This window comes from Pelophylax lessonae, assembly GCF_965119305.1.
Source record: "Pelophylax lessonae genome assembly, chromosome: 1".
Classification (NCBI taxonomy): domain Eukaryota; kingdom Metazoa; phylum Chordata; class Amphibia; order Anura; family Ranidae; genus Pelophylax; species Pelophylax lessonae.
In genome coordinates this window covers 804,330,182-804,357,468 of record NC_138768.1, presented here as the reverse complement: position 1 = coordinate 804,357,468, position 27,287 = coordinate 804,330,182, and the positions used below count along the sequence as shown (strand labels likewise).

The 27,287-nt window shown below is 43.6% G+C and overlaps 1 protein-coding gene across 2 annotated transcripts in view; it reads left to right on the top strand.

The window, feature by feature from the left end:
• The window catches only part of RGS12 (regulator of G protein signaling 12), a gene marked incomplete at its 3' end in the record, with an annotated part of 381,119 nt that overhangs the window by 206,587 nt on the left and 147,245 nt on the right, over window positions 1-27,287 (top strand). The window contains exon 1 of one of the 2 annotated variants that reach the window (XM_082256416.1): window positions 244-389. The exons of the other annotated variant lie outside the window; for it this stretch is intronic. Within the exon in view, the coding sequence (XP_082112542.1) occupies window positions 321-389 (69 nt within the window). The 5' untranslated portion in view covers window positions 244-320. Of the gene's footprint in view, window positions 1-243; window positions 390-27,287 lie in introns of those variants that run through there. 2 annotated transcript variants of the gene reach the window in all.

Genomic DNA, 27,287 nt, shown 5'->3' with positions numbered 1-27,287 from the left:
GTGTATGGTCCCTGTACTGATGATCCGAGGTGATCGCACACAAAGGATGGACTGGGGGAACCCTCAACCTAATTATCCAGGCTGCTGGAGGGGGCGGGTCGGTGGGCATGCCGTGGGCGGGGAAAGACAAGGTGCCCACCCAGGCTGTCTGCGGCCAATTGTCCTAAATGATGAAGTGGGCGGTTCGGTGGGCGTGCCATGGGCGGATCCCAGAGTCAGACACACACACAGAGGTAGAGCGCGCTGAGGTTGCAGTGCTGTGTATGAGCTGATGTCGGATCGGTTTCCTCCGGAGAGCGGACGGGGGGGAGGACTTCACCATGAAAGAGACCTTTATAGAGGAATTCCTGCTGGCCACAGAGGACTCCCCCAATAGCAGCCAGCTATCGGTGAGTGATCCCCCGATCTTCATTGTGCTGTGTGTAGGGATCTTCTCCTAGATAACTTCCCACTGTGCGGAGACCACAACTTCTTTGTCCTTCTATAGAGGATGGACGATGTGATTGGCTGTACAGGAGTCCCAGCTGTCATTTCCAGGCACAATCACAGAGCACCAGTCCTACTATCCCTCCTAATAATAAAAGCTCTATATATGGGGACCATACACCCTTCCATCATCATCATCGATTTCTTCTATCGATCTGCAGTCCCCAATCATTCCATACCACACACACACTCCATTGTTGGAAGATACAATCAGAAGTTATCCATAGTTTTTCCACCATAAAACTTCTAATTTATCCAATCCACGAGCTGATCAATCCGTTCCAGCGCTTCCAATCAATGCAAACCTTCCCCACCAATCTACTCACTATCATCCAATCTGATCAAAATCAAGTCTAATTTGATTGGAAGGGGATTTATATCTATTCGACTCATTGCAAATCTAATCGTTTTCATCAAATCGTACATTTACAGTGTGTATGGCCACTATAAGGCTCCCTATGCACATTACAATCTGACCATACAATCTGTGTACAATCAACTTTCCATCTATCACAACTCTGTAATGTGAGGACCTCCCTCATCTATCCAATCACTGTACACAACCCAGACATCATTTTCTGGTATCGATTTTTCCTTAGATTTACCAAACCCATAGAATATGAGGAGGTGACACCTAAACACGTCTATTTGTATGCAGTCAGGCAGACCTTTCACTACATAGTTGAAGGTAAATCTAATGGAAATTGTGTAATGTATGGGCAGTTTTACACTACATACTTGTTGGTAGATCTAAAGGAGATAGTACAATCAGATTGTATTGTGTGTAATGAGCATAAGGCTCATACCTATGTGCTTTTTTAGCTTTTTTACTTTTGTAGACCTGTTTTTTGGTGTTTGTTTTAGCCAATGGCATGCTAGGCACTAGGAGGAGAGGCCAGGAATTGGACATTTTCAGGCGCTCCTATTTAAGTGTCCACATGGGGCGAATGTCAGGTGACATCGGCTGGCGTAATAAACACGATGTGTATGGCAGCCGGCTTCTGTCCAAGGATTATGACCAAAAAAGGTCTGCTGACCGACTCCTGATCAGCACTGTCAGCCAATGGCAGGGAGCGCTGATCGGAGTGTTGGGGGGGGTCCCCCTGTCAGAACACATTGGTACAGCGGGGGGGGGGGGGGGTCGCTATATTAACATTGGATTGTTAGTACAGCAGCCCGACCAGAGCTGTCAGATTTGTATTTTTTTGTTCTGGGTCGAATGAAATAAAGCTGGTATCGTGTACCAGGCATCAAATCTCCTTTTCCTTCAGAGGCTACTGAATGCCTGTTTTTTTGCCGCCAGACACGCCACAACTGCTTGCGATGCACAAAGTTGCAGGCGTTTGCGCTGCTTCCCCATTTGCTTCGTTGTGTAGCGTTCATCAGGCTCGCCAGTCGCTACATGTTGGGTAAACTTTCCTACAGACGTGAAGCATCACACCTGTGACATGTAAACGCCCCATCTGCTGCTTATTGGCAGATAGCAGAGACATTGAGACATGTCTGAACTGCTTAAATACCTTCCCCCGGCCTACTTTACTTTTTGTAGCTTTGGGCAACAAACAAATGACAGTCAGGTGTGAATATTCCCCATAGAATACAATAGGAATCTTCATTTCCAGCTCGGGGCTCATCATTACTTTACTTAGTGCTAGTTCTTATCAAAGCTGGAGCTGTGCATGGCGAGCAGTCCGCTTATATCTTCAGCTATGCTTTGACGATGAAAACTAGAAGCTGATTGGTTGGTTGCCATGCACAGATTGTCTGCTCCAGTTTTCATAAACCCCCCTAAGCCTCCGAGGGTTCATCTGAAATCGCATGATTTCAAAGCCGCGTCTCAGTGCAACTTCAGGAAACTGCGTGGCTTCATATACAGATGTCTATCCAAGTCCCATCCGAAAAGTGGTGCAGGAACTAGTTTTCCAAATTGGTGCAGCACTGCAAAGTCCTCATTGCACCGATTTGAACAGAGCGATTGCCAGCAATAGGCTGCGACTTGTCATGCGATTTGACCTGTCAAACCACATGACAAATTGTTCCAGTGTGAACGGGGGCTCAATGTGTGTTGGCCAAAAAAGTTTATTTGGATGCCTTGACAACCAGCAGCTCATTGAAAACACCGAAAAATTGTATGAAAGCACCCATAGACCGCACATACAGTGCATCCAGAAAGTATTCACAGCGCTTCACTTTTTCCACATTTTATGTTACAGCCTTATTCCAAAATGGATTAAATTCATTATTTTCCTTAAAATTCTACAGACATTACCCCATAATGACAATGTGAAAGTTTGTTTGAAATCTTTGCAAATGTATTAAAAATAAAAAAGATCACCACATGTACATAAATATTCACAGCCTTTGCCGTGACACTCAAAATTGAGCTCAGGTGGATCCTGTGTCCACTGATCATCCTTGAGATGTTTCTACAACTTGATTGGAGTCCACCTGTGGTAAATTCAGCTGATTGGACATGATTTAGAAAGGCACACACCTGTCCATATAAGGTCCCACAGTTACTGTACAGGTCAGAGCACAAACCAAGCCATGAAGTCCAAGGAATTGTCTGTAGACCTCTGAGACAGGAATGTATTGAGGCACAGATCTGGGGAAGGGTACAGAAACATTTCTGCAGCATTGAAAGTCCCAATGAGCATAGTGGCCTCCATCATCTGTAAATGGGAGAAGTTTGAAACCACCAAGACTCTTCCTAGAGCGAGCCGCCTGGCCAAACAGCATTCAGGGGAGAGGGGCCTTAATTGGAGAGGTGACCCAGAATGTGATGGTCACTCTGACAGAGCTCCAGCATTTCTCAGTGGAGAGGAGAACCTTCCAGAAGAACAACCATCTCTACAGCACTCCACCAATCAGACCTGTATGGTAGAGTTGCCAGATGGAAGCCACTCCTCAGGCAAATGACAGCCTGTCTGGAGTTTACCAAACTGCACCTGAAAGACCCTCAGACCATGATAAAAATATAATTTTGTTGTCTGATGAAACAAAGATTGAATTTGACCTGAATGGCAAGTGTCATGCCTGGAGGAAATCAGGCACCACTTATCACCTGGCCAATACCATCCCTACAGTGAAGCATGGTGGTGGCAGCATCATGCTGTGGAGATGTTTTTCAGGGGCAGGACCTGGGAGACTAGTCAGGATCGAGGGAAAGATGAATGCAGAAATGTACAGAGACATCCTTGATGAAAACTGCTCCAGAGCGCTCTGGACCTCAGACTGGGGTGAAGGTTCATCTTCCAACAGGACAACGACCCTAAGCACACAGCCAAGATAACAAAGGAGTGGCTATGGGACAACTCTATGAATGTCCTTGAGTGGCCCAGCCAGAGCCCAGACTTGAACATCTTTGGGAAGATCTGAAAATGGCTGTGCACCAACCCTTCCCATCCAACCTGATGGATCTTGAGAGGTCCTGCAAAGTAGAATGGGAGAAACTGCCCAAAATAGGTGAGCCAAGCTTGTAGCATCATACTCAAAGACTTGAAGCTGTAATTGGTGCCAAAGGTGCTTCAACAAAGTATTGAACAAATGCTGTGAATACTTACATTTTCTGTTTTAATAATTTAGCGAAGATTTCAAACAAACTTCTTTCATGTTGTCATTATGGGGTATTGTTTGTAGAATTTTGAGGAAAATAATACGTTTAATCCATTTTGGAATAAGGCTGTAACATAAAAAGTGAAGCGATGTGAATACATTCTGGATGCACTGTATAATCTGACCTGGATGTAGTTGGAGTGACCTGGGCGTTGTGCTGGGATGATCCATCCAATGGCCCCATAGACAGCCGATCAGGGTGAAGTGTCTTTGCTTTGTTGCAGGGTCCCCCCCTACAATCTGTGTTCAGACGAATGAAATTGTGTCTGGGTGGGATCATTCATTAGTGAGTTGCAGGGAAGGTGCAGCCGGTGTTGATGTGGGAACAGCATGGGGTGCTGAGCTGTGCCAAGGATTGTTTGCTTTGTCTGAGTTCTGCACATTTATTTTACAATGTGAACCCTCAGAGGGGAGCCGGCCATAGACTCACTATGACATTTACTGCTTGTATGCCGGGAGCAGATCTCCGCCAGAGAGACGCTTTGTATCAGGCTTGCTGGAGTGGAATCTATAGAGAAAGTTCAGTGGTGGTTATTATTATTATTATTATTATACAGGATTTTAATAGCGCCAACAGTTTGCACAGTGCCTTACAAGAGTGGTTGGCACTTCAGTCTGGCGGTACTGAGGTCCTCGGTTTAAATCCCACCAGCTGCATGGAGTTTGCATGTTTTCTCCCGGTGCTTATTCGGGTTTCCTCCACACTCCAAAGACATGCTGCTATGTTCATTCGACCCCTTTAAGAGGAGGATTGTCTGTCCATCTTTTTATATGGATCGCAGTATATCTCAATGGGCGGGCAGATGTAAACCAATGTGCGTCACTTTACATCCACCCACAACCCAGGCCATTTAGGTCCACAAAACAAATGGAAAGGGTGTGTCCCAATCGGAACATATCAGATGAAGGACTCCCATCCATTTGCCCAAAGAGATGGAGGAAAACTTTAAAAGGACACGGATGTAAAAGTGATATCCATACCAATCTGATCTGTTTACAGATCTCCTGCGGTCCGGGGTGGCTGTGCAGAAGGACTCTAAATTGGCCATAGTATGTGTATGTGAGATAGGGACCTTAGGCGGACTATACACTTTACAATCTGACTGTACAATCTTTTAGATCGGCCATCAACTAGGTAGTGCAAGAGCCTGTCTATTTATTTTGGGCCTGTCTGATTTCATCCTAAGTGAATATATTCCTGGTATAGAAAACCAAGATTGTACAATCAGATTGTGTTGTGTATGGCCAGTCTTCAATTGTCAGCTCCCTGAGGACAGTGGCTGGTGGTAATATACAATATGTAAAGCACTGCATACATTCTCTGAACTCTATAAATACTGACATTTAATAGAGCCAAAAGTCTAGACAAAGTATCCTACTGGCTCTACAGATTTGTTATCTTTGTCTTCTGAACTGATCAGACTGTTTGGGTTTACTTTGTATGTGGTTTAACCATCTCCTGATGATTAGAAAAAGAGATAAAGAAGCCATGAAACGTTTTATCACACTATTCACTTGTATACATTGTTTCGGTGTACTCTGGTACATAGACCGGACGTTTTTCTTTCTGTTACAAATGTTTGGGTATAAAGATCAAGGACTGCCTGCTACTTCATTTGTTCTTTTTCCCTAGTATGATCAGGGTGCGTGTATATAGTAAGGGTGCACGCCGATCCAAGGTGTGTGTAGTGTATATAGTAAGGGTGCACGCCGATCCAAGGTGTGTGTAGTGTATATAGTAAGGGTGCACACCGATCCAAGGTGTGTGTAGTGTATATAGTAAGGGTGCACGCCAATCCAAGGTATGTGTGCGTGTATATAGTAAGGGTGCACGATGATCCAAGGTGTGTGTAGTGTATATAGTAAGGGTGCACGCCGATCCAAGGTGTGTGTAGTGTATATAGTAAGGGTGCACGATGATCCAAGGTGTGTGTAGTGTATATAGTAAGGGTGCACGATGATCCAAGGTGTGTGTAGTGTATATAGTAAGGGTGCACGATGATCCAAGGTGTGTGTAGTGTATATAGTAAGGGTGTATACCGATCCAAGGTGTGTGTGTGTATATAGTAAGGAGGCACGTCGATCCAAGGTGTGTGTAGTGTATATAGTAAGGGTGCACGATGATCCAAGGTGTGTGTAGTGTATATAGTAAGGGTGCACGCCGATCCAAGGTGTGTGTAGTGTATATAGTAAGGGTGCACGCCGATCCAAGGTGTGTGTAGTGTATATAGTAAGGGTGCACGCCGATCCAAGGTGTGTGTAGTGTTTATAGTAAGGGTGCACGCCGATCCAAGGTGTGTGTAGTGTATATAGTAAAGGTGCACGCCGATCCAAGGTGTGTGTAGTGTATATAGTAAGGGTGTACGCCGATCCAAGGTGTGTGTAGTGTATATAGTAAGGGTGCACGCCGATCCAAGGTGTGTGTAGTGTTTATAGTAAGGGTGCACGCCGATCCAAGGTGTGTGTAGTGTATATAGTAAAGGTGCACGCCGATCCAAGGTGTGTGTAGTGTATATAGTAAGGGTGTACGCCGATCCAAGGTGTGTGTAGTGTATATAGTAAGGGTGCACGCCGATCCAAGGTGTGTGTAGTGTTTATAGTAAGGGTGCACGCCGATCCAAGGTGTGTGTAGTGTATGTAGTAAGGGTGAACGTCGATCCAAGTTGTGTGTAGTGTATATAGTAAAGGTGCACGCCGATCCAAGGTGTGTGTAGTGTATATAGTAAGGGTGTACGCCGATCCAAGGTGTGTGTAGTGTATATAGTAAGGGTGCACGCCGATCCAAGGTTTGTGTAGTGTACAGGCATACCCCACTTTTAAGTACACAATGGGACCAGAGCATGTATGTAAAATGAAAAAGGACTTAAAGTGAAGCAATACCTTTTTTCATTTCTCAATGCATGTAAATATACTAGCTCCATAGGAAATCTTGGTCAGCTTGACATGGCACTGCTCCCAAACCATGTGACAAGGATACCAAGCTTGGGGAGCATGTTAAGAGGATCCAGGACTATGACATAGTAGATTACCTAGGCAAGCTGGCCAGCCACAAACAGGATATGTTGTAGTCCTGGGTCCCCTCTCGGTGCTCCCTACGTTTGGTATCCCTGTCACTTATGGTTTGGGAGCAGTGCCATGTCAAGCTGACCAAGATTTCCTACAGACGACAATGTTAAAAACCGGGAGTAGTGTCATGCCAAGCTGAACAAGCTTTGTCCTTGTTGAATGTCCTTAATCGCGAGTGTACTTAAAGTGAGTGTACTTAAAGCGGGGTATGCCTGTATATAGTAAGGGTGCACACCGATCCAAGGTGTGTGTAGTGTATATAGTAAGGGTGCACACCGATCCAAGGTGTGTGTAGTGTATATAGTAAGGGTGCACACCGATCCAAGGTGTGTGTAGTGTATATAGTAAGGGTGCACACCGATCCAAGGTGTGTGTAGTGTATATAGTAAGGGTGCACGCCGATCCAAGGTTTGTGTAGTGTATATAGTAAGGGTGCACGCCGATCCAAGGTTTGTGTAGTGTATATAGTAAGGGTGCACGCCGATCCAAGGTTTGTGTAGTGTATATAGTAAGGGTGCACGCCGATCCAAGGTTTGTGTAGTGTATATAGTAAGGGTGCACGCCGATCCAAGGTTTGTGTAGTGTATATAGTAAGGGTGCACGCCGATCCAAGGTGTGTGTAGTGTAGTATAGAACATTCCCAGATAAATGGTAGTAAACTTTAGTAGGGTAGGAGGACAGTGGACGTTCACTCTGCGTGCTGCGACAGCTTGTGTGCCTGACATTTCATGGCAAATCGCAGGCATTCATCTTCGATCGATCTTATACTAAATTTGGCTGATTAATTAGTTTGCAGGAGTGGAATCTTATGGACCGTTTTTATGATCTTTTTAAATGTTTTCACATTTTTAGCTGAAAATAATCCTGTGACGGACCTGAGCTCTTCAGGCTGAATGTATAATAAAGGAATTCAGTTCAGTGACAAATAATCAGCAGAAGCAGAGACACGGGCAGATGATGTTCTGTACCAACCCTGACTTTCCTGTGTGGCTGGCTGAACACGGATGAGATCCGCTACGGTCTTCTGGGCTGCTAAAGGCGCCTGTGATTGATTGCTAGTAAGCGCTAAAAATGCAGTTGCATGTATTTGATTGCACAAACTTGGAGCATTGTGTGAATATTACTGGATAATTTGTCACTGCTTGTTTTTTCTAAGTTCCTTATGTGTCTAAATTATTAACAATTATTCATGGGCTGATCATGGATAGAAAAGTCATGCCTAGCCCAACCTTCTTTTTCCTTCTCCTGATTAGTCCTCAATTGTGATGACCTCATGATCAAAAAGAAATTGAAGGCAGGACCAAGCTAAATAGTGAAAGGTCAAAATAACTGCCTATAGTTTCTTTAAGATGTGCGTTTTTCACAAAAGATAATCTCCACCTTCCTCCTTTGTAGGGGCAGTGCATTGCGTCTTTGCAACATTTGTTATTTATTTTTTTTTCCTAACTACTGCTTCATTGAAGTGTCATTCAAGTCTATCCAACAGTGCAGTGGCATTACTGTTTATGAAGCCTCTGACATTTAGGTGCACCGTCCAGCCCCTCTGCTGGCAGCCTATTAAACTGCATGGGAGGCTGACAACTGCTGCGGCTGGACAGAGTACCTAGGGGTACCAACATTCAGGGCCGGGACAAGGGGTGGGCAGATGACCTTGTCCCGGCACTGCTAACATATTTAGGGCAGCATGCGCTGAGTGACAAATATTTTTTATGTTCTGGGCGTTCTTCTCATACTGCCCTGAACTTTTAGTTCCTGTAGGTGCTCAATCTATCTGCAGTGACCTCTCCTAGAGTTTGACAGGCTGCCGGCAGTAGGACTGGAAGATGCATTTGTCCCCTTTGTCTACACCTAACACCAGAGCCTCCTTACGTCAGGGCTAAACGCCCAGTGTGTATACAGTGGCCTTAACCACAGCAGCCGGGTTTGAGTTTATTCCAATCCTGTTTATTTTCCACCATTTCTGATTGGCTAGTGTGAGTTACTGCACCCACCTGTATGAGCCTAAAAAAAGCTACATGTAGAAGGGGATGACAGTTGCCTGATTGGCTAGCACTCTCATGTCTACGGACGCAGTACATGACCCTCAACCAACCGCTCTTGATTATGCATAGAGAGAAAGAGGGATGGAGATATCAGCAATAAATGAAGGCTTATCTTACCTGTAATTGGAAACTTTGACCCATACTTCAAAAATAAATCCTGGAATAAATTTCAATGCTACTGGAAACCACTTCAGTTTTTGTAAATCACTTCTACTGCATGTGAGTGTGTAAATGAACGCCTATTTATATAAAATACCAAACTATAAATATCTTCACACGCAGGACACTTCCTATTACCCATTACAGTGTACAGAACTCCTACTTCCTTCTATCTTCGGAATTTTTTTTTTTAATTTCACTTAGAGGTAAGACTGGTTCCACATTCATTTTGGTAGCTGATTTGTTCCAGGACAGTGTCTGCAGTCTTTGCAGTGCGCTGGAGGACATGCTGTCATGTGACGTATACGTGACCGTACAAGTGATGTAATGGCTTTGAATGATTTCCATTGTAGACAGGTAATCGATTGAATGATCCCCTGTGCTTAACCTCTGACCTTTTATCAACCATATATGCTTAGCATTATACTAACAAAAATTATTTGTCATGTATTAACATGGAGGACAGCTTGTTGGTCTTTGGTATTTGGATGAACCTTGTATTACAAACTAAAATTGTAACTAAATTATGAGCTAAATTATTAACGTAAAGAGGCACTAAACACACTGTTTGACATTAATCCTTCTTTTTCTATATGTGGTTGATGGTAATGTAATTATTTTAACAAATAAAAAAATGATTCAAGACTTTTTCCTAACTGATTTATAGCTGTTGCATGACCCAGCTCTTTCCCAGCCTGTCTGCAGGGAAACCTAGGCAGGAGGAACTTCTATTCCTCTGCTGCTGGTCACGTGTTCAAAAAAAAAAAAAAGAGCATTTGGGATGCAGAGTAAAAATAATTCATATCAATAAACTGTTTTTAGATTGTCACACATATATATTTGAAATGAAATCTTTAGTATTTTTGGGCAATAACCTGGTGTGGGCTGATTTTCTGCCAGTCACACCTGTGTCACGCCTCCCAGCCTGTGTCTTAGAATGAGAGGGAGGTGAAGCCTCCATCAATCAAGATGTAATATCCCGCCCCACTGTGTTTAGCTGGTTAGTGGATATGGTGGAGGAGGAAGGGAGTGGGCTGTCATTTACCACTGTGTATACACTCACATGTGTAACTCTATAGTCACATGGTCTGCTCAGATGTGATAAGAAGAAAATACACTAAAAACTGAGCAGGTGCACTAGCTGCCAACATTGTTCTGCAAAATCCCCAACTGCAGTGGGTACATAAACAGACAGAAGGTGGAGATAGAGAGCAGCAGGATCAACCAGTGTTTGTTTTTTTTTTTTCCTATAGTGAGTATGAACAGCATCTATTGATACACCATTTATTGATAGTTTTTTTTTAATGATGTGGGTTTAATGGCACTTTATTTCAGTTAACTTATCCATCCCAAAAGAGACTTATTTTAAAGTGAAGATTTGCTATGTTATAGGAATTAATTAGAAGTGTTAGGGTGGGATCACACTTATGCAAATTGGATGCGGGTTTCCACTTCGTATGACAGGAGAGTGTGACTGGCTTTCAATGGAGCCGGTTCCCACAGCTCTGGGGCCCGCGGTCCGCATTGAAAAAGGGTCCTGTGCGTCTTTTGGCTGTTTTAGGTGCAAATTCAGGCAAATATTTGGACCTGATTTTCACCAAGTTCGGTTAACAGGGACACAACAGACCCGTGGCTGCATCAGTGGGAACCCAGCCTTAATTGAGCCTAAACGGTACCCTTGAGTAGTTACCTTTTTTTGTCTTCAATTTCTCCTAAACAAATTAGCAGTGCACTTCCTGTGAGTTTGCCTGGGAACTTCTTGCATACAGCCGCATAGATGTATGTGTGCTGCTGTGAGATCTATGGCACTGCTTTCTCTGACTGCTAGTCTGGGGAGATTTGGGGTGAGATTTGATGATGTCCCTACTGTGCTGCTTGCTGGAATGGAGGCTCTTGACAAGAGGAAGCAAGGTGTTGCCTATAACAAGAGGGTCACCTCCACAAAAAATTCAAAATAAGTCATGGCAAGTCAGTAATAGGGAAAGATCAACCCAAGATGACACCATGCAATACTGGTGATGGGTCCTTTTATCTTCTGCTGGCCTTTTTTTTTTTGAGTTCCAGAGCAGTGGATCTGCTTTGGTCTGAAAATGGGCTGAAGCGTATTCGGCACCTTGGTTTGACTGCAAGTACTTTTACTAAGCCTCCTATTTCATCCTAGGCCGAGGATAAATCCTTTTGACCTCACTCTAATTCCACTGAGTTTCTGGCATTTGACCGGAAGTTGACTTAAGCCCCGTACACACGTCCCGAATGTCGGCCGAACGATCGGCCGTCTTTTGTCCGGTGCTGTCCTGTTGGCTGAAAACTGCAAAAGACAGCACATGAATTTTGTCGGCCAACAACAGCCGACTGCAGAAGTGATGTCATGTGATGGTTAACTTTCCTTGTCTTTTTTTTCTTTTCTGAGCATGCCCAGTCTTGCTAATCGGCTGTTTGTCGGCCGAATTCTGTACTGACTGGTGAACAATCGGCCGTTCTGGTGTTGGCCAACAAAAATTTTAATGCCTGCACACCAGATTCTGTTCGGCCGAAAATGCGCTGTCGGTTGTCGAAGCATCATACTAACAAGCCGACAATCGTTCGGCGGCCGAATATTTACGGCCGACAATCGCTGCGTGTGTACGGGGCTTTAGTCTCCACTCTGAGAGAAGTCAAGGCCAGGTGATGCACCAGCCTTGTCATATGGTCCTAAATTCCCAGAAGTATTTGGGAAATTTCTTGGCTCCCCCTCTACCCCTTTCAACTAGGGGGACGTTTACATATCTAAACCTAAGAAACAAAAATGGTATACATTTCAGCTTACCATTCCTTAGGTGTTGGGGCTGCATGGGTGTGTTTTTTTTTTTTTTTTTTAAGATTGAAGTTTATTGGTTATTATTGCTCCTTTATTACAGAAAAAAAACAAACCCGTCAATGTCCTTTTTAGGCCCCGGTTACACTGGGGCGATCCGACTTCCACGGCGACCTCACAGGTCGCGGCTCGCACCGCGACCTCGGAGCAGCCGGCACGGGCTTCATAACATTGAAGTCAATGCAGGTCGCTCCAGGTCGCCCCAAAGAAGCTCCGGACCCTTTTTCTAAGTCGGAGCGACTTGTGTCGCTCCTATTATAACGGGCCCGCAGCTTCCCTATGCGAGGCGACCTGTCAGGCGACCAGGTCGCCTGACAGGTCGCCCCAGTGTGAACGGGGTCTTGCATGAGGCAGGTACATAAATAATAAACATAAGTCAACAATCTTGAAACTAAGCCTCAAGGACTCAATGGCATGAAGAGCGTCAAGTCCAGACTACCACCTAACAACCTCAGCCCCCAGGGAAATATGCAGTAGAAATGCTTTACTACTTTGAAATTCCGTAGGCCCTTGGTAATTGGTTGCGATTACCTGCGTGGTGGTGGAAAGCATTGAGCAGAGATGAGGGGCCACATGAAGAGCAGGGGAGAACAGAGCAAGGGAAAAAAAGGGGGTTAAAGGAGTACCTGATGGGGAGGGTCAGCCAGTCTAATGGAAGTGACGACTAAAGAGCCTATGTGGTGGCTAAGTGCCGGTTCACATTTGTGCGATGCAGGAAGGCTGCGAATATGCAGCGTGTTCCCGCATCACATCCGCACATCTGGCAGTTCACACTGCCATATGCGATACGCAGGGGGTGTCAATTAAAAGTTAACGACACCACCAGTTGCGATCGCATATCGCAGTGCAATCTGCAAGTTCGCACAGAATCTGATCGCACAAGTATGAACCACTGTGCGATCCGATTCTGATGCGGCTCAAAAAAAGCCTCATGTGCGAGTTTGCTGCGGATGCGCTGCTAATTCAGCCATACAAAGTGTATGGTTGAATTCGCATCCGCACATGAGATCGCATGTAATGAAGGAGCAGTGCGTTTCGAATTACATGCGATCTCCGCAAACCGCAGAAGTGTGAACTGGCACTCAAGGAAGGATCAGAGTTTAGCAGAATTTGAAAACTTATTCAGATTTATTAGAAACTTCAGGTAGCAACCGTCAACTCTTCCATTCTCATGATGTTTTTGAGCTCTGCTACTCACTCTCTTATAGTAGCTGTTTTCTAGTTTCTGGGAATCGATGCACAGCCAGCTGATAAGCAGAAGCAAAGTTTTCCCCGGGATCTGCATTAGTTATAAAGTTTTCAGGAACATTTGCAGCAAGTACAGAAAATCTTTATCTTACCAGAAATGTCTCATCATTCCTGCTAACTTAACTGGAGACACACCAAATGTTTAAGTTTTTACTATATTCTGTTAACTACTAATTCCTCTAGTCGCTCTGTGTAATGTAGATGATTAGAGGAAGGCTTACCTGTTCATAGTCTATATCAGAAGAGCAGCCTGGGTGATCTCTGTGGCTCCCGCCATAGATATGATGGGTTTTGTGTTGGCTACACTCACTCTAACACCAAAAAGTATACAATACCTCTATGCTATTATAGTAGCAAATATTTATTTGGACATAAAAATTAATAAAAATATCTTGTGTGTGTCTGTAATCCGCTTGAATCCCTCCCTATTCTCCTGCCCAGGGCCCACCCTCTTACTCCAGCATCCTGGAGTATACCCTCTCCCCTGTATCTCACCTAAAACCCCAATCCTACCCTCCTATACAATCTCCAATGCACTAAACGCTGATATGGTCTGATGAAAAATAAACTCAACATACAGGTTGTAATCCAAAAGAGCCTATTCAATGAAAGTATGGTGTTCACATCCCCTGGAGCCAGCTGTCATTTTAGGTCTCTATCTCCTGGAGTGTATATGATGGAAAGTGTTAAGTGGGGTACACACTAGTAGAAAATCTGCTGAAAATTCCCGTCGTACGATTTTCGGCTAGTGTGTACACAACTTTCAGCAGCCGATGCTGACATTTTCAACGAAAAAAACGGAGGGACAAACACCAAAAATTTTTATCGTCTGTCCCCAGACTACCAATTTTCGTTTAATGTATATGCAGTACGTCCGCGAAAATCGGATACGAAAGACCACGCATGATCTGAAGTTGCTGACGACCCGGAAGTCTAGGAACAAATGTCCCAAAAAAAAAAAAAATCAGACTTGAAATTTTGTGAACATTATTATGCACTGTCAACTAAAAACGGTTATGACCGCTGAGCATGAGGGAGAAAAATCGGAGGATATTTTGTCCGATTTTCGTCAAGTGTGTACGAGCCTTTAGGCTCCATTCCGTCAATGGAGCCGTTCTGCTCAGCAGGGGATCAATCATCTGATCCTTGCTGAGCAGGCGGGTGACAGCTCCCTCTCTGCTCTGTGTGTGGAGATGGAGGTGTCAGATCCCCGCTGTTCTCAATGGGGGAATCGGATGAGAACTGACTGCCTGTCCGTTCTCCTCCGATTCGCCAGGCGGAGGGAAAATAGCGTTTTCCATCCGTCCAGATTTGACGGACAGGATCGGATGTCAGCGGACATGTCTCTGCTGACATCTGCTGCCCCATAGAGATGCATGGGGCATCCATTCAGATCCGCCTGAAAAACTGACAGGCAGATCTGAATGGACCATATGTGTGAAAGGGGCCATAGTGTTATATCCACTAATGGGTGTAGTCCAAACATGGAGCCAACAGCCTTGGAGATGATGGGAAAGGAGAATACTAGAGATCTGTAGGAGCTGTAACCTCTGCATGTTGGAGCCACATTGTTAACAGTCTCTCCTAATTCAGCTTCATGTGCCTGCTAGATCTAGCCTGTGGATAGAAACCTTCCGTGCAAGTTGGGCTATCCGATCTGCAGCTGTGAAGCTGATTCCAAGAAAGGGAAGCCCTGTAGCAGGCAACGTGTGCTCACACATATATGGTAAGGCTCACCGCTTCCGGGTTGTCTCCAAGTTGTCAGATGTCTCTCCTTCCTGTGTCCACCAACAGTCTCCAATGCACTAAAGCACAAGTATGGTCTGATGAAAAATAAAATCCATATACAGGATATAATCAAAGAGTGTGATCTATAGTGGATATCACACTATATAACCTGTCATCCTATACACTCCAGGAGATTGAGACCTAAAAGGACAACTGGCTCCAGGGGATGTGAACACCATTCTTTCATTGAATAGGCTCCTTTGAATTACAACTGAAGTGGTGGAACCTGGGCGGGAGAACGGGGAGGGTTTCTATGGGATTTTAGACACATGAGATTTTTGTTAATTTTTATGTCCAAATAAAATATTTCTTGCTATAGTAGCATAAAAGTTGGTGTATCCTTTTTGGTGTTTGTTTTGTGTTGGTATACTTGGATGCACCTCCCCTTACTTTGGGTTAGCACTGTGCAGGTTTACCACTCCCGGGATTTTTCTATGGGGTTTAATGAGTGTAGCCACCGTAGGACAGGAAGTGTTATTCACAGGTTTACTAGGTGAAAATAGCACCTGAAAAAAGATGACTAACGCCCATACACATTGGCTGAAATCAGCCAGTACAGTCGAAACTGGCCGACATTCGCCCCCCGTGTACAGCTCCTTGACCCAACAGGAGCCAATATCCTGACCAGCTTCTGTGGAACGAGCTTGCTGGAAAAACAGCAGCCGAATGGCACTCAATTTAGCTTTGCAGCCAATGCCTTCAAGCACCGCCTGGTGTGTTCTAGCGGAGGGAGGAATCCCCCCACCTCTGGTATCTTCCTGTGCCAGAACACAATTCTACAGTGGGGAGATTGTTGTCCTAACTTCACATAGTTAGTACAGTGACCGCCGCTGTTTTTTTTTCGGTCAGCACACTGGGTTGAATGGGGATAGAAAAAAAAAAAAAACTTGCGTGTATACTTGCCATAATGCAGTAGATTTAAATATGTCTCTGATTTAGGCTACGTTCACATCTTGGCGTTGCTATTACAGGCGTTTTTATGGGCGTTTTACAGGCGTTTTTTGTGCAGGCGTTTTTAGATTGAATAGAGACCAATGGAAAACGCCTGTAATCTGCCCAAAAAGAAGCTCATGTACTTTTTTGAGCGTTGGGCGTTTTGCTCACAGCGTCAAAACGCTCAGATGTGAACAGGGGCCATTGAAATGAATAGGATTTGTCTTGTTGGGCGTTTTGAGAGCTGATCCTAGAGCAGAAAAACTCCCCCAAAACGCCCCAAAACGCCTACATGTGAACGGAGCCTTAGAGGAATGTGACAGTGTCTTTGCCAAGGATCCCCTCACCCACTTGCCTTGACAGCAAACCCCTGCTGCCCCTTCCTCCATTGCACCTGGAAGTATGGCAAAGCTTGTGACCACCTTCCAGGTGACAGTGCTTGGGTCTCGCAGCCAATTGCTACATGTGAACACTATCTCAGATAACAGTAGTAATGGCACAGATCTCCATAATAGCCAACACTGGAGATTTTGGTGGTTACTTTGGGCTACATGGGTAAGCCAAGTTTGTGGATGGAGCTAGCAGTTTACTGATTTGCCTTGGCTTGGTGTTGCTCCTAAAACAAGTCCAGCAGCACTTGCATAGTTAGGTTGAAAAAAGACACAAGTCCATCTGGCTCAACCAATAAAAAATAACAGTGATGAAAACCCAACCATACAATCCCATATACACAATCCTGTACCCACAGTTGGTCCAGTGGAAGGCAAAAAACCCCAGCAAAGCATGATCCAATTTACTACAGCAGGGGAAATAATTCCTTCCTGATCCCCCGAGAGGTGAGCTGGCCAGAACCACCACCTAACTTTTTGTTTTGTTCTTGTACTCACGTTGGTTTACATTGCATGCTTTCCTGGTGACTTAACGTGTTACAGGACTGTACATCTGGCGATTTAAGACACGGAGAATTCAAGGTATGGTACTGGACATTCAGTCATCCTAAACATCGCATATACTTGTATGCATGACTCGGCCCTTTACATTGTACCTGCCGTTGTACTTGCGAAGACTTGAGAAGACAGGTGACTGGGTAATTACATCATCGCGGTTATTTATTACCGTGTACAGATTTTACCAGTATTGCTTACAGAGATTGCTGGCTGAGAGAAGAGGACACGCGTTACCCGGGATATAGGAAAACCTTGTCTTCTCTTATGGTAATCGGGATTCTATCATTGCTCCGCCAAGACTATTCTGTTTGTGTTCAGCGCTGATCTGATACCTGACGTCCAAATTGCCTGCTTGAAGAAATTGAAAATTCAGCTTAAAATGTGTCCATGCCTTTGCTTGGAGGTAATGTTTGACATGACGAGGAGAGTACTTTAAGTTGTACAGACATGTACTTGTGGAAGAATTGGCTGTGGTTGGTCTTTTTCTGTAAGAAAAGCTATATGGGTGTGGTGAGCAGTAGATTATTTGGGAATTCTAAAGATTCTATTTAACTTGGGGAAGCTTCAATTGCAGAAGGGATTTAGGCAGGCCATTTATTATTATTTATTATTATTATTCTTAATTATATATATATATATATATATAATATTATTATTATTATTATTATATAAAAATAATTTTTTTTTTTTTTTCATTTAACCAGCAAGTTGAACGAAAAAAAAAATAAATAAACGAATTCCCCCCATCCACACATTCAAGGTGGATTTGGGGAACCGCTCCCGCTTGGCTATTGTAATAGAGGCTTGCACTCCAGTAGAATATAATGACTCAATATTTCCTGCTATAGCCGGTGGTACTGATCGTTCAGGGAAAAGCCGACCGGCTGCTTGTACACAAATTGATGGATCAACTTGTGTACAACCAGATAGCCTATACATGGATCGAAATGTGTCCAGTCCCTCCTAAACTGGCAAAATTTCAATCCATCATGACATCAAAAGTAATTTCAATGTAAATATCCATACATTAGAGTTAGCTTATTATACCTACTGCCTTACCCATTTACTTTCCATTAACAACACTGCTTGGCTTGCACATAAATAACATGTTATTGACTAATGATCTGTTCCAACATTCTCTTTGCATGGGTAGCTATCAATAAATGATCAGACAACTTCATCTGCTATTAATGCCCAAACCTTTCAGTAGTTTTCCATCTGAATTAATATTCTTTGTCTGCGCTTGAGAACCCTGGGGACACCTTTTTGTTTGAGGAGCCAGCAGATTGCTTTTATGGATTTGTAAAGGATTTGGTCAAAAACATTAATTTGTAAATAATCAAATGAAAGCGCCTGATCAGACTGGTAAATGGGGGTGCACCGATCCGACTTTTTCAGTCCCGATACCGATGCCTGGGCTTTGTGTATCTGTCGATACCCGATACTGATCCAATACTATTGTTGAATTATTAATTATAAACTGTATACCTTCCACCTTATACCTTCCTTGAAGAGAGGCACCGGAATTTACTAACTAAACATAACCGATGTATGTAATTTATTGAATTCTTATTTATTTAAAAAACAATTGTGCATTCAAATCAAAAATGGAATGTAATCAAACTTCTTTGAACAAAAGTTAAATAAAATGTAGCGGTAGAAACAAAACTGTGTATTGGTCAAATGGTAGTCTTGACAGTTACCAAACATTCAGTGGTGGCTGGTGCATTGGGGGTGCAGGAGCACCTCCGGCCCCCTAATCCACATGCAGGGCGCCGGACACATGAAGTTCAAAGGGGCTTTTTTTTTTTTTTTCAGCATGTGATTAGAGCCAAAGGCTCTGCCGCCCCCCTTTCCCAAGGAGCACCAGCCGCCACTGCATTGTAAACCGGGATTGGCCAGTGGATCTGTTAATTTTTCTGATCCCAGATCCAGCTATTTTGTCAGTATCAAGGCCGATACCCGTTTCTAATATCAGATTGGTGCACCCCTACTGGTAAAACAGGCCTTTGTTACATTACAGCCTTAAAACAGAGTTCCGGGTTCAAAAACTACTTTGGCCCATCCGCTTGCTGCCCTGAAAAACAAATGGATGCTTTTACTTGCCTTGTTATAGAAGAAAGTATACTTACCTTCCTTCTACTTGCTCCCTCTGCGGCCGCGGCCCGCGCAGTCTCTTCCTGTTTGCGAAGACTCCTGGGAGCTGAACGTCATCGCTCCCAGGAGTCCATGCGCCTGCACCGGCCCCGCTCGTCAGTTCCGGTGCAGTCTTGTCATTCCCTGCTAAACAGCTTCTGGGCATGCCGAGATCCTGAGGCCCATTGTTGTGCCATTCATCCACGACTATCCCCTCATGTTGCAGCATGATAATGCAAGGCCCCATGTTATAAGGATCTGTACACGTTTCCTAGAAGCTGAAAACATCCCAGTTCTTGCATGGCCAGCATACTCACCAAACATGTCACCCATTGAGCATGTTTGGGATGCACTGGATTGGCGTATTCGACAGCGTGTTCCAGGTCCGGCCAATATCCAGCAACTTTGCACAGCCATTGAAGAGGAGTGGACTAACATTCCACAGGCCACAATCCCCAACCTGATCAACTCTACGTGAAGGAGATACATTTCACTGCGTGAGGCAAATGGTGGTCAGACCACATACTGACTGGTCTTCGGATCCCCCAATACAGTAAAACTACACATTTTAGAGTGGCCTTTTATTGTGGCCAGCCTAAGGCACACCTGTGCAATAATCATGCTACACCTTTGATGTGGATGGATTACCTCGGCAAAGGAGAAGTGCTCACTAACACAGATTTGGACAGAATTGTGAACAATTGAGAGAAATTGGCCTTTTGTGTACATAGCAAAGTCTTAGATCTTTGAGTTCAGCTCATGAAAAATGGGGGCAAAAACAAGTGTTGCGTTTTTTTTTTTTTTTTTTTTTTAATTTTGTTCAGTGTATGTATGTCTTTACACTGGGCTGTTGCGCTTCCATTGTGGTGTTAAAAATCCTGCTTGCTGCATTTTCGGTCAGTTAAAAAACGCACCAAAAATGCACCTCCCCATTGAAATGTATTGAAAACGCATCAATAACGCACTCATTACATTTTTGATGCGCTTTTTGAGACCCAGGACCTATGAAAAACAAATCGCAAGCATGGCAAAATTGCAGGTGTTCAGCGCCTTTATCGGCACCTTTTTCTCATCGGCAAAATGCAGATGGCACCATTTTCACCCAATATGTTTCGGCCGCTTAAATTTTGATGCGCCTCCTACTTATAATTGATATCAATTATCATTTGTTGATTGTATTTCATGGACAGGTTTGTAAGTGATCATCTATTGGTCACCTGTTTGCCAGGGCATTTGATTTGCATTTTCTGTTTAGCGATGGCTGACATACCAGATAGCCCTACAAATGGGCTCATCATAGGCATTTCAATAAAAGCAAGTGGCCTATTTTTTTTATGTTTTCAGTAGAATAAGACCCTCCACCATCTTCATGTTGGCAAGCCTTTGTGAGATCATGCTGTAATGAGTGGCCATCCAGTCTATTGACATTAGTAAGGACAGATCTGACCCATATACTTTTTCCTTGACAAAGAAGTGCGGCACAGTCACTGGGCACCGCTATTATGCAAAAATCAAATCCAAAATGTTTAATATAAATGTAAAGAAAAGAGCATTGTTCAGTGGCTAATGCCTAGTACACACGCAACGATTATCGGCCGACCGATCGTCCGTCTTTTGTCCAGAGTGGTGTTTTGTTGGTTGGAATGTGCCTAGACTGCACACGAATTTTCTCGCCCAACAAAAATCTACTTCAGAAGTGATGTCATGTGCTGGTTTACTTTCCGTGTGTTTTTTCTTCTCTGAGCATGCCCAGTCTTGCTCATCAGATTTATGTCTGCCGAAATCTGTACTGACTGACGGAAAATCGGCCGTTGTGTTGACGGCCAACAATTTTTATAGCATGCACACCAGATTTTTTTCGGCCGAAAAGTCGGAGTCGGTTGTCGACATCATACTAACAAGCCGAAAATCGGCCGATCGGACGTTGGCCGAAAATTCCCAGCCAATAAATCGATGCGTGTGTACTGGGCATAAGGAAGCTGGAGAGGCAAGTATCTTTTTTTTTTTTTTTTTATTTCATTTACAGTTTAGTGTTGCTTTAACATATGATACATACCATTTGTTGTAAGAAGGAGTTACTATGCACTGCACTTGTTCATTGAAGGGGTATTTTTTGGTTCTTTTTGGCCCACCTTACCATAACCTGCCATGTTATATGTTCTCTTTGGTCTCTAACCCGTTTTAATAGAAGACATGCATTGCACTGATGAAGAGCAACATCTGTATGCAGTTTGGAATAGATGGCTCTATAATACTCGGATGTATCTGTTCTATAAACCAGTGGTTCTGGATGTGCAGATTGGACACATGGGCATAAAATGATTTTCATGCCTCTGCCTACTATCAAAAAATGAGGAGTAACTCCCAAAGGATTTGTAATGAAATGAGAAACCCAAGCAGATACCTTCTGTACTAAGATTTGCAGTGCACAACACTTGTTCAGTGGGGGGGCTTTTTGGTTCCTTTTGGCTCACCTCCCCATAACCTGCAGGGCTATACTTTTCCTTTTAACACACAGAAATCCTTGTTTTGCATGCAAGCCCTTGGGTGTCTGGTAAGCTGAGACCTGAAGTGAATCCTTAGCTTTCCTACTACACATTGCATCCAAAAGTAGTTTGTGTGTTTTTCCTGGAGTTCTCAACAAAGCCCCCCGCTGACTCCCAACTTAGTCGTCTTCATTTGCATGATCCTGCAGGTTTATCTTGTAGAAAACAGATTTTGTATCAAAATCTACCCTGCATGGATAATGTCCTGATTATTCACTTGTGATGGATAAAGGCGCCCCCCCCCCCCCCCCCCATAGACTTCTCAAATTTCAGATGGTTTCCGCAGAATCGTTCTACATTTGTGCCACGTGTGGCTCTGTAAGCACCTTGCCAAAATTGACTGAGCGGGGTTCAAAATTATCAGCTTAACATTGTCTGCATCCTGTCCTATGCAGTCACCATTATACAGTATGTAGGCAGCCGCAAATGCTTTGGCTGCCTGAGCACAATAGTCAGCAATGGAGATTCCTGTTAGTGTGGATGGGAGAATAAACCCAGCTATGTCCCTTTAAAGCTGGATATACACTGGCAGGATTTTGTTTAAAAACTTTCATTTTGAGAAGTGTTCAATTTTCTAATCATTGGTGGGGTCAAATGGACATTTGTTTTTTTGGCCACAGTGACGAGAAAATTCAAAGGAGCAGGATGGATAATTTTTCTTGAACAAATTAAAGTAGAGCATGCTTGTTATGCTCACTGTGGAACCTAAGGGGTTAATTCTCACATTGTGTGAAAAGCCAGTTTGATCCTGTTTTCTCTGATCCTTCCTTTCTTCTACTGCCCCCAATCCTGCCATTTTCAACCAGAGTGCCCTTAGGTTTCTTCAGAGGTGCAATGGCAAAATGCCTATAAATTGGCCAAAAAAATTGTATACAAGCCAATGGGTGAATGAAAGCTGCCTTTTAGTTACACAAAGACACAAGTTTTCATTGTGCGCCATTACAACCTTCTATGACCTTGGTTGATGAGGAGAATGTCAGGTGCCTGCATAGCATCCTTGTTTGCCCCTCTGCATCAGCACCAGGGTCACATTAGCTGAGTGAGGGAGAAGAGAAACCTTGGAGTACTAGTCGGTACTAGTGTTCAAAGGTGTGTTCACTTTGGAAGAATAAATCATCTCGAACATAGTGTCATATATATCTGGATGTTGCTGCATTATGTAAAAATGAGTTTAGTTTTATACATGTTAGAATGAGGTGCCTCGAGGGTGTGCTTGACTTTAAAGCGGTAGTATCCCGCTTTTTGACACTTTTAACCTACAGGTAAGCCTATAATAAGGCTTACCTGTAGGTACAATTAGGAGATATTTGCAGTGCATGCAGCCGCTCACGCGAGCGGCGCATGCTCTCTGAAGGTCCGGGGGGACCTTCAGTTTTCCTTGCCGAGAGCTTGCCGGAAAATCACTCCCGCGCGGGAGTGACGGTCATCGTGGCTCCGGCCAATCACAGCGCCGGAGCCACCGAACCTGGAAGAGACGGCGAGGGATCATGGCAGCGCCCGCAGCGATGTCCGGGGGTCCGTGTCGGGGCTTTGTTCTAAGGTAAGTAATACATAATGAGCTAGTATGCATCGCCTTTGTCCTGCAGGTTTTTTTTTTTTTAAATTTTCGGGTTTACAACCGCTTTAAAGGGTGCCTTGACTGAACAAATGTTGAGAAACACTGCCCCCAATCAATTTCCTAATAGAACAGAGGCCCTTGGGGGTGTATTGCTTGAGAGTTTTTATTTTTTGTTGGAAGGGAACATGTGATCAGCACAAGGGCTAATCGGCACTGTCCAGAGAGCGGGTCAGGGGTCCGGTAGCCTCATAGGACAGTCAGAGGAGAATGAACACTCCTCCTACAAGCTTTACCCAGACAGTAATAGAAGTCACAAGACTGCTATATACTGCTGATGAGAAAAGGTATTTAGCAGTTTTTAGATTTACTAAAATAATTGCATATCTGTGTACTGTGGGAGACTGGATAGTGATTGCAGGCTCCTCAGTTTAGTAACACACTTTTTTTTTTTTATTCGGAAAAGTCCATGTTCTCCAAAATCGAATGTTAGAAGCAAATGTTTGGTTGTTTTAAGTACTTTCTAACTTTTGTCAAATCCTCCTAATCTATTGATGAAAATGTTCATACCAATGAGTCGTGAGAATATTCATTCTAAGGCCCTTTTCACATCTGCGCGTTTTTCAGCTCGTAAAACGCTCTTCTTTGAAGTCTTAAAACGCCCAACAACAAAATCTCATTCGTTTCAATGGCCTCTGTTCACATATGAGCATTCTGTCGCCTGAAGCAAAACGCCTGGAGCTCAAAAAAGTACATGAGCTTCTTTTTTGGCAGATTACAAGCATTTTTGTTAGATGTCAATACCTGCAAAAAAACGCAGAAAAAATAAAACCTGAAAATGATAGGCTCAGGTGTGAATGGAGCCGTTATGTCCAGCTCAAGTCTTATGGAAGAGAAGATCTCAGGGTATCTGAAGCATGGCAGGATATGACTGGGGACGGTGCTAATTGAGAAGTAGTAGTTGGCTACCTTTTTACCTTTTTATACAGGCGAGTGTCTTTTAGATCCACTGCTGGCCAAATGCTGCAGTCCTTTTCTGAAAGGAAGATTCATTTTCTAATTGGCAGGTAACAAATCATTAGGAGTGTCCATCTCTTGAATATGAATGAGTGTGTATTATACAGAGGAACTGTCTTGCTTCCCTCCTATTTAGTCTAGCACAGGTCATCATTGCCTGTTGTCACCGATATGACCTCTGCAGTCTGACTGCTAAACAGATTGACCCCCTTTTGGTGAAGCTATTCAAAAGGAACGAGCCCAGTTGGCCCAGATGGTCTGTGGCTCTTATCAGGTTATTTAATTTGTGTTCATAGAATTTGTCTTCCAAATTGATGAACCTAAACCTTTTGGGTCACACATGAATGTTTTGCTGTACAAACTGTCTTGGCTGTTGATGTCTGGTAGCTGTTGCAATAGTTGCCCATATATGGGCACAGGGTAGGGGCAAGGTTTGACATGAATATCGATTTGCCTGATCGTTAAAGCTCGCCATCTATGTTACAATCTGTTTGCACAATCTTTTAGGTCTACCAAAACGAAAGAGCTGAATATCGGGCGACATCTGCCGTTTCAATAAAAACTGTCCGACATTCGGCCCGTGTGTACGACAGCCAGTCCATTCGTTCAGCTGACTTCTGTTGAAGGGGCATGACTGAAAAAGGTCTGCCAATTGGTGTGTTCTGGCAGAATCCCCTTTTCATAACACAAAAACTCAGTGGGGGGGGTTGCTGTACTAACATCACATAGTTAGTACAGTGCTCCTCCCAAGCTCTTCAGTTGTTTTGTTTTTTTCGTTCCGCCTGCTGGGTTGGGGGGGGGGGGGAATAGTGTGTGCCAGGCTTAAGCTGTAGAAGCCCTACCTGATCATTTTGTATACAGTCAGGTGTAGGGTCTAAATTGGCCCTAATGTGTGTTGGGGACCATTTTTTAGAATGTAAGCTCCTTGAGGGCAAAGACTGATGTGAATGTATAATGTATATGTAAAGCGCTGCGTAAATTGCGCTTTATAAATACCTGTAATAAATTGGGCCAGTTTTAGCCATATAGGATTCCAGTCCTTGCTCAGTGTATTGCTTTTCCTTTCCTCTATAGCAGCGGTGTCCAACCTGCGACCCAGGGGTTACATGTGGGGCAAGATGGCTATAAATGTGCCCCAACCCAAAATCGTACAACTGACTTAAAAATGTAAATTTATTTTTATTTTGGAGTGGGGGGGGGGGGGGGGCGATTTTATGTAAAAATACATTTACACTTCGTGAACACATGCAGCCGAAGAAAAAAATGTGACCGTGTCTCTTTACTGGACTTCTTCTATAAGTTTTAACTTCCCGAAGAAAAATATCCCACAATCACGCCTTATTCTTGACATCAGTTTTCGGCAGCTCCTATATTTGTGATCAACTATTTCTAGAATGAAGCACATGGAAGGCAAAATTAGAACCAAAATATCCAATGATATTGAACCAGATATTGATGCGTTCGTTTTTATAAAAAGAGTGCCAACAGTTTACACAGCACTTTACAATATAAGAGAGAGACAATACAGTTGCAATACAATAAAATACAAGAGGATTTTGAGGGCCCTGCTCGAATATCCTAATAGATTTATGTTGCCCTCCTTTTACCTTTTTTTTTTTTTTTTTTTTTTTTTTTTTTTTTTTTTTTTAATTAAGTTTCTTACTCCGATAGGTACATTATCTAATATCCGTGATCAGTAACTTGTGATCTGCCCAACTTTTTCTGCTCATCAGCTTTTCTTATTGTTGTGTATTTTTGTGTGGCCCAAGACAATTCCTCTTCTTCCAATGTGGCCCAGGAAGGTCAAAAGGTTGGACACCCCTGGTCTATAGGAAAGGAAATGGTCATTCCTTGATAACACAAAATTTCAAAATATTAACTCGTTAGCACACTGCAGGGAACCGATGTGTATAAGGTAGTATATTGTAGAGGCCTGGTTTTCTTCTGCAAGAATAACTTTTGTCTTTAGGAGAAGATTGTTCGTCTTTTTTCTTGATCTCTGTTTATGTCCACTTCAATTCTATTCATGATTGTGTATGAAGCTGGCCATGAACCCTAAAGGGCAGTTGGATGTGCGGACATAGTTTAACAAATTTTTTTAATTACCCGAGTATGCATGATTATCCCTTTGCAGAAGCTAGAGAGGACATTGCATACATCTTCAATGATGGCATGTCTGACGTAGAGGAGGTAACTTTTTGTTTGTCAAGTTTTGTCCGAAATGTAAAGGCATCCATTGATGTGGGAGTTGTTCCACAGACAGTGCTCACAATCATATCCTATCATAAATATTGGGTCGGTACCCATTTTTTAGGTTGTCATAAATGGGCTAATAGACGATGGTTTGAATTTTACTTACAATTATTTGCTAGTTTCTGAAGATGTGCCTTCAGCCGTTGCACAGAAACATTTAAAAAAAAAAAAAATCTCCCTAGTAGTAGGCCTAAGGGGTTTCGTCTATATAGCAAGAGTAGAGGATCAAAGAAGGATGAAGCTTAAGCGCTGTTGACAGTCAGGTGAGGATTGCGGTTTATCTTGGAGCTTGGATCTTGAGGACAGGTAGGTATCTCTCCTCCGCCTGTTGTCTTCTTGGAGAACTCTGTCTGTCTGTGGCCATCTCGTGTCCATGGGCATTCTACTTTAGCCCCGTACACACGCGTCGATAATTGGCCCTGAATTTTCAGCCAACGTCTGATCGGCCGATTTTCGGCTTGTTAGTATGATGCTTCCGACAACCGACTCCGACTTTTTGGCCAAAAAAAATCTGGTGTGCAGGCTATAAAATTTTTGTTGGCCGTTAACATAACGGCCGATTTTCCGTCAGTCAGTACAGATTTCGGGAGACAAAAATCTGATGAGCAAGACTGGGCATGCTCAGAGAAGAAAAAACACACG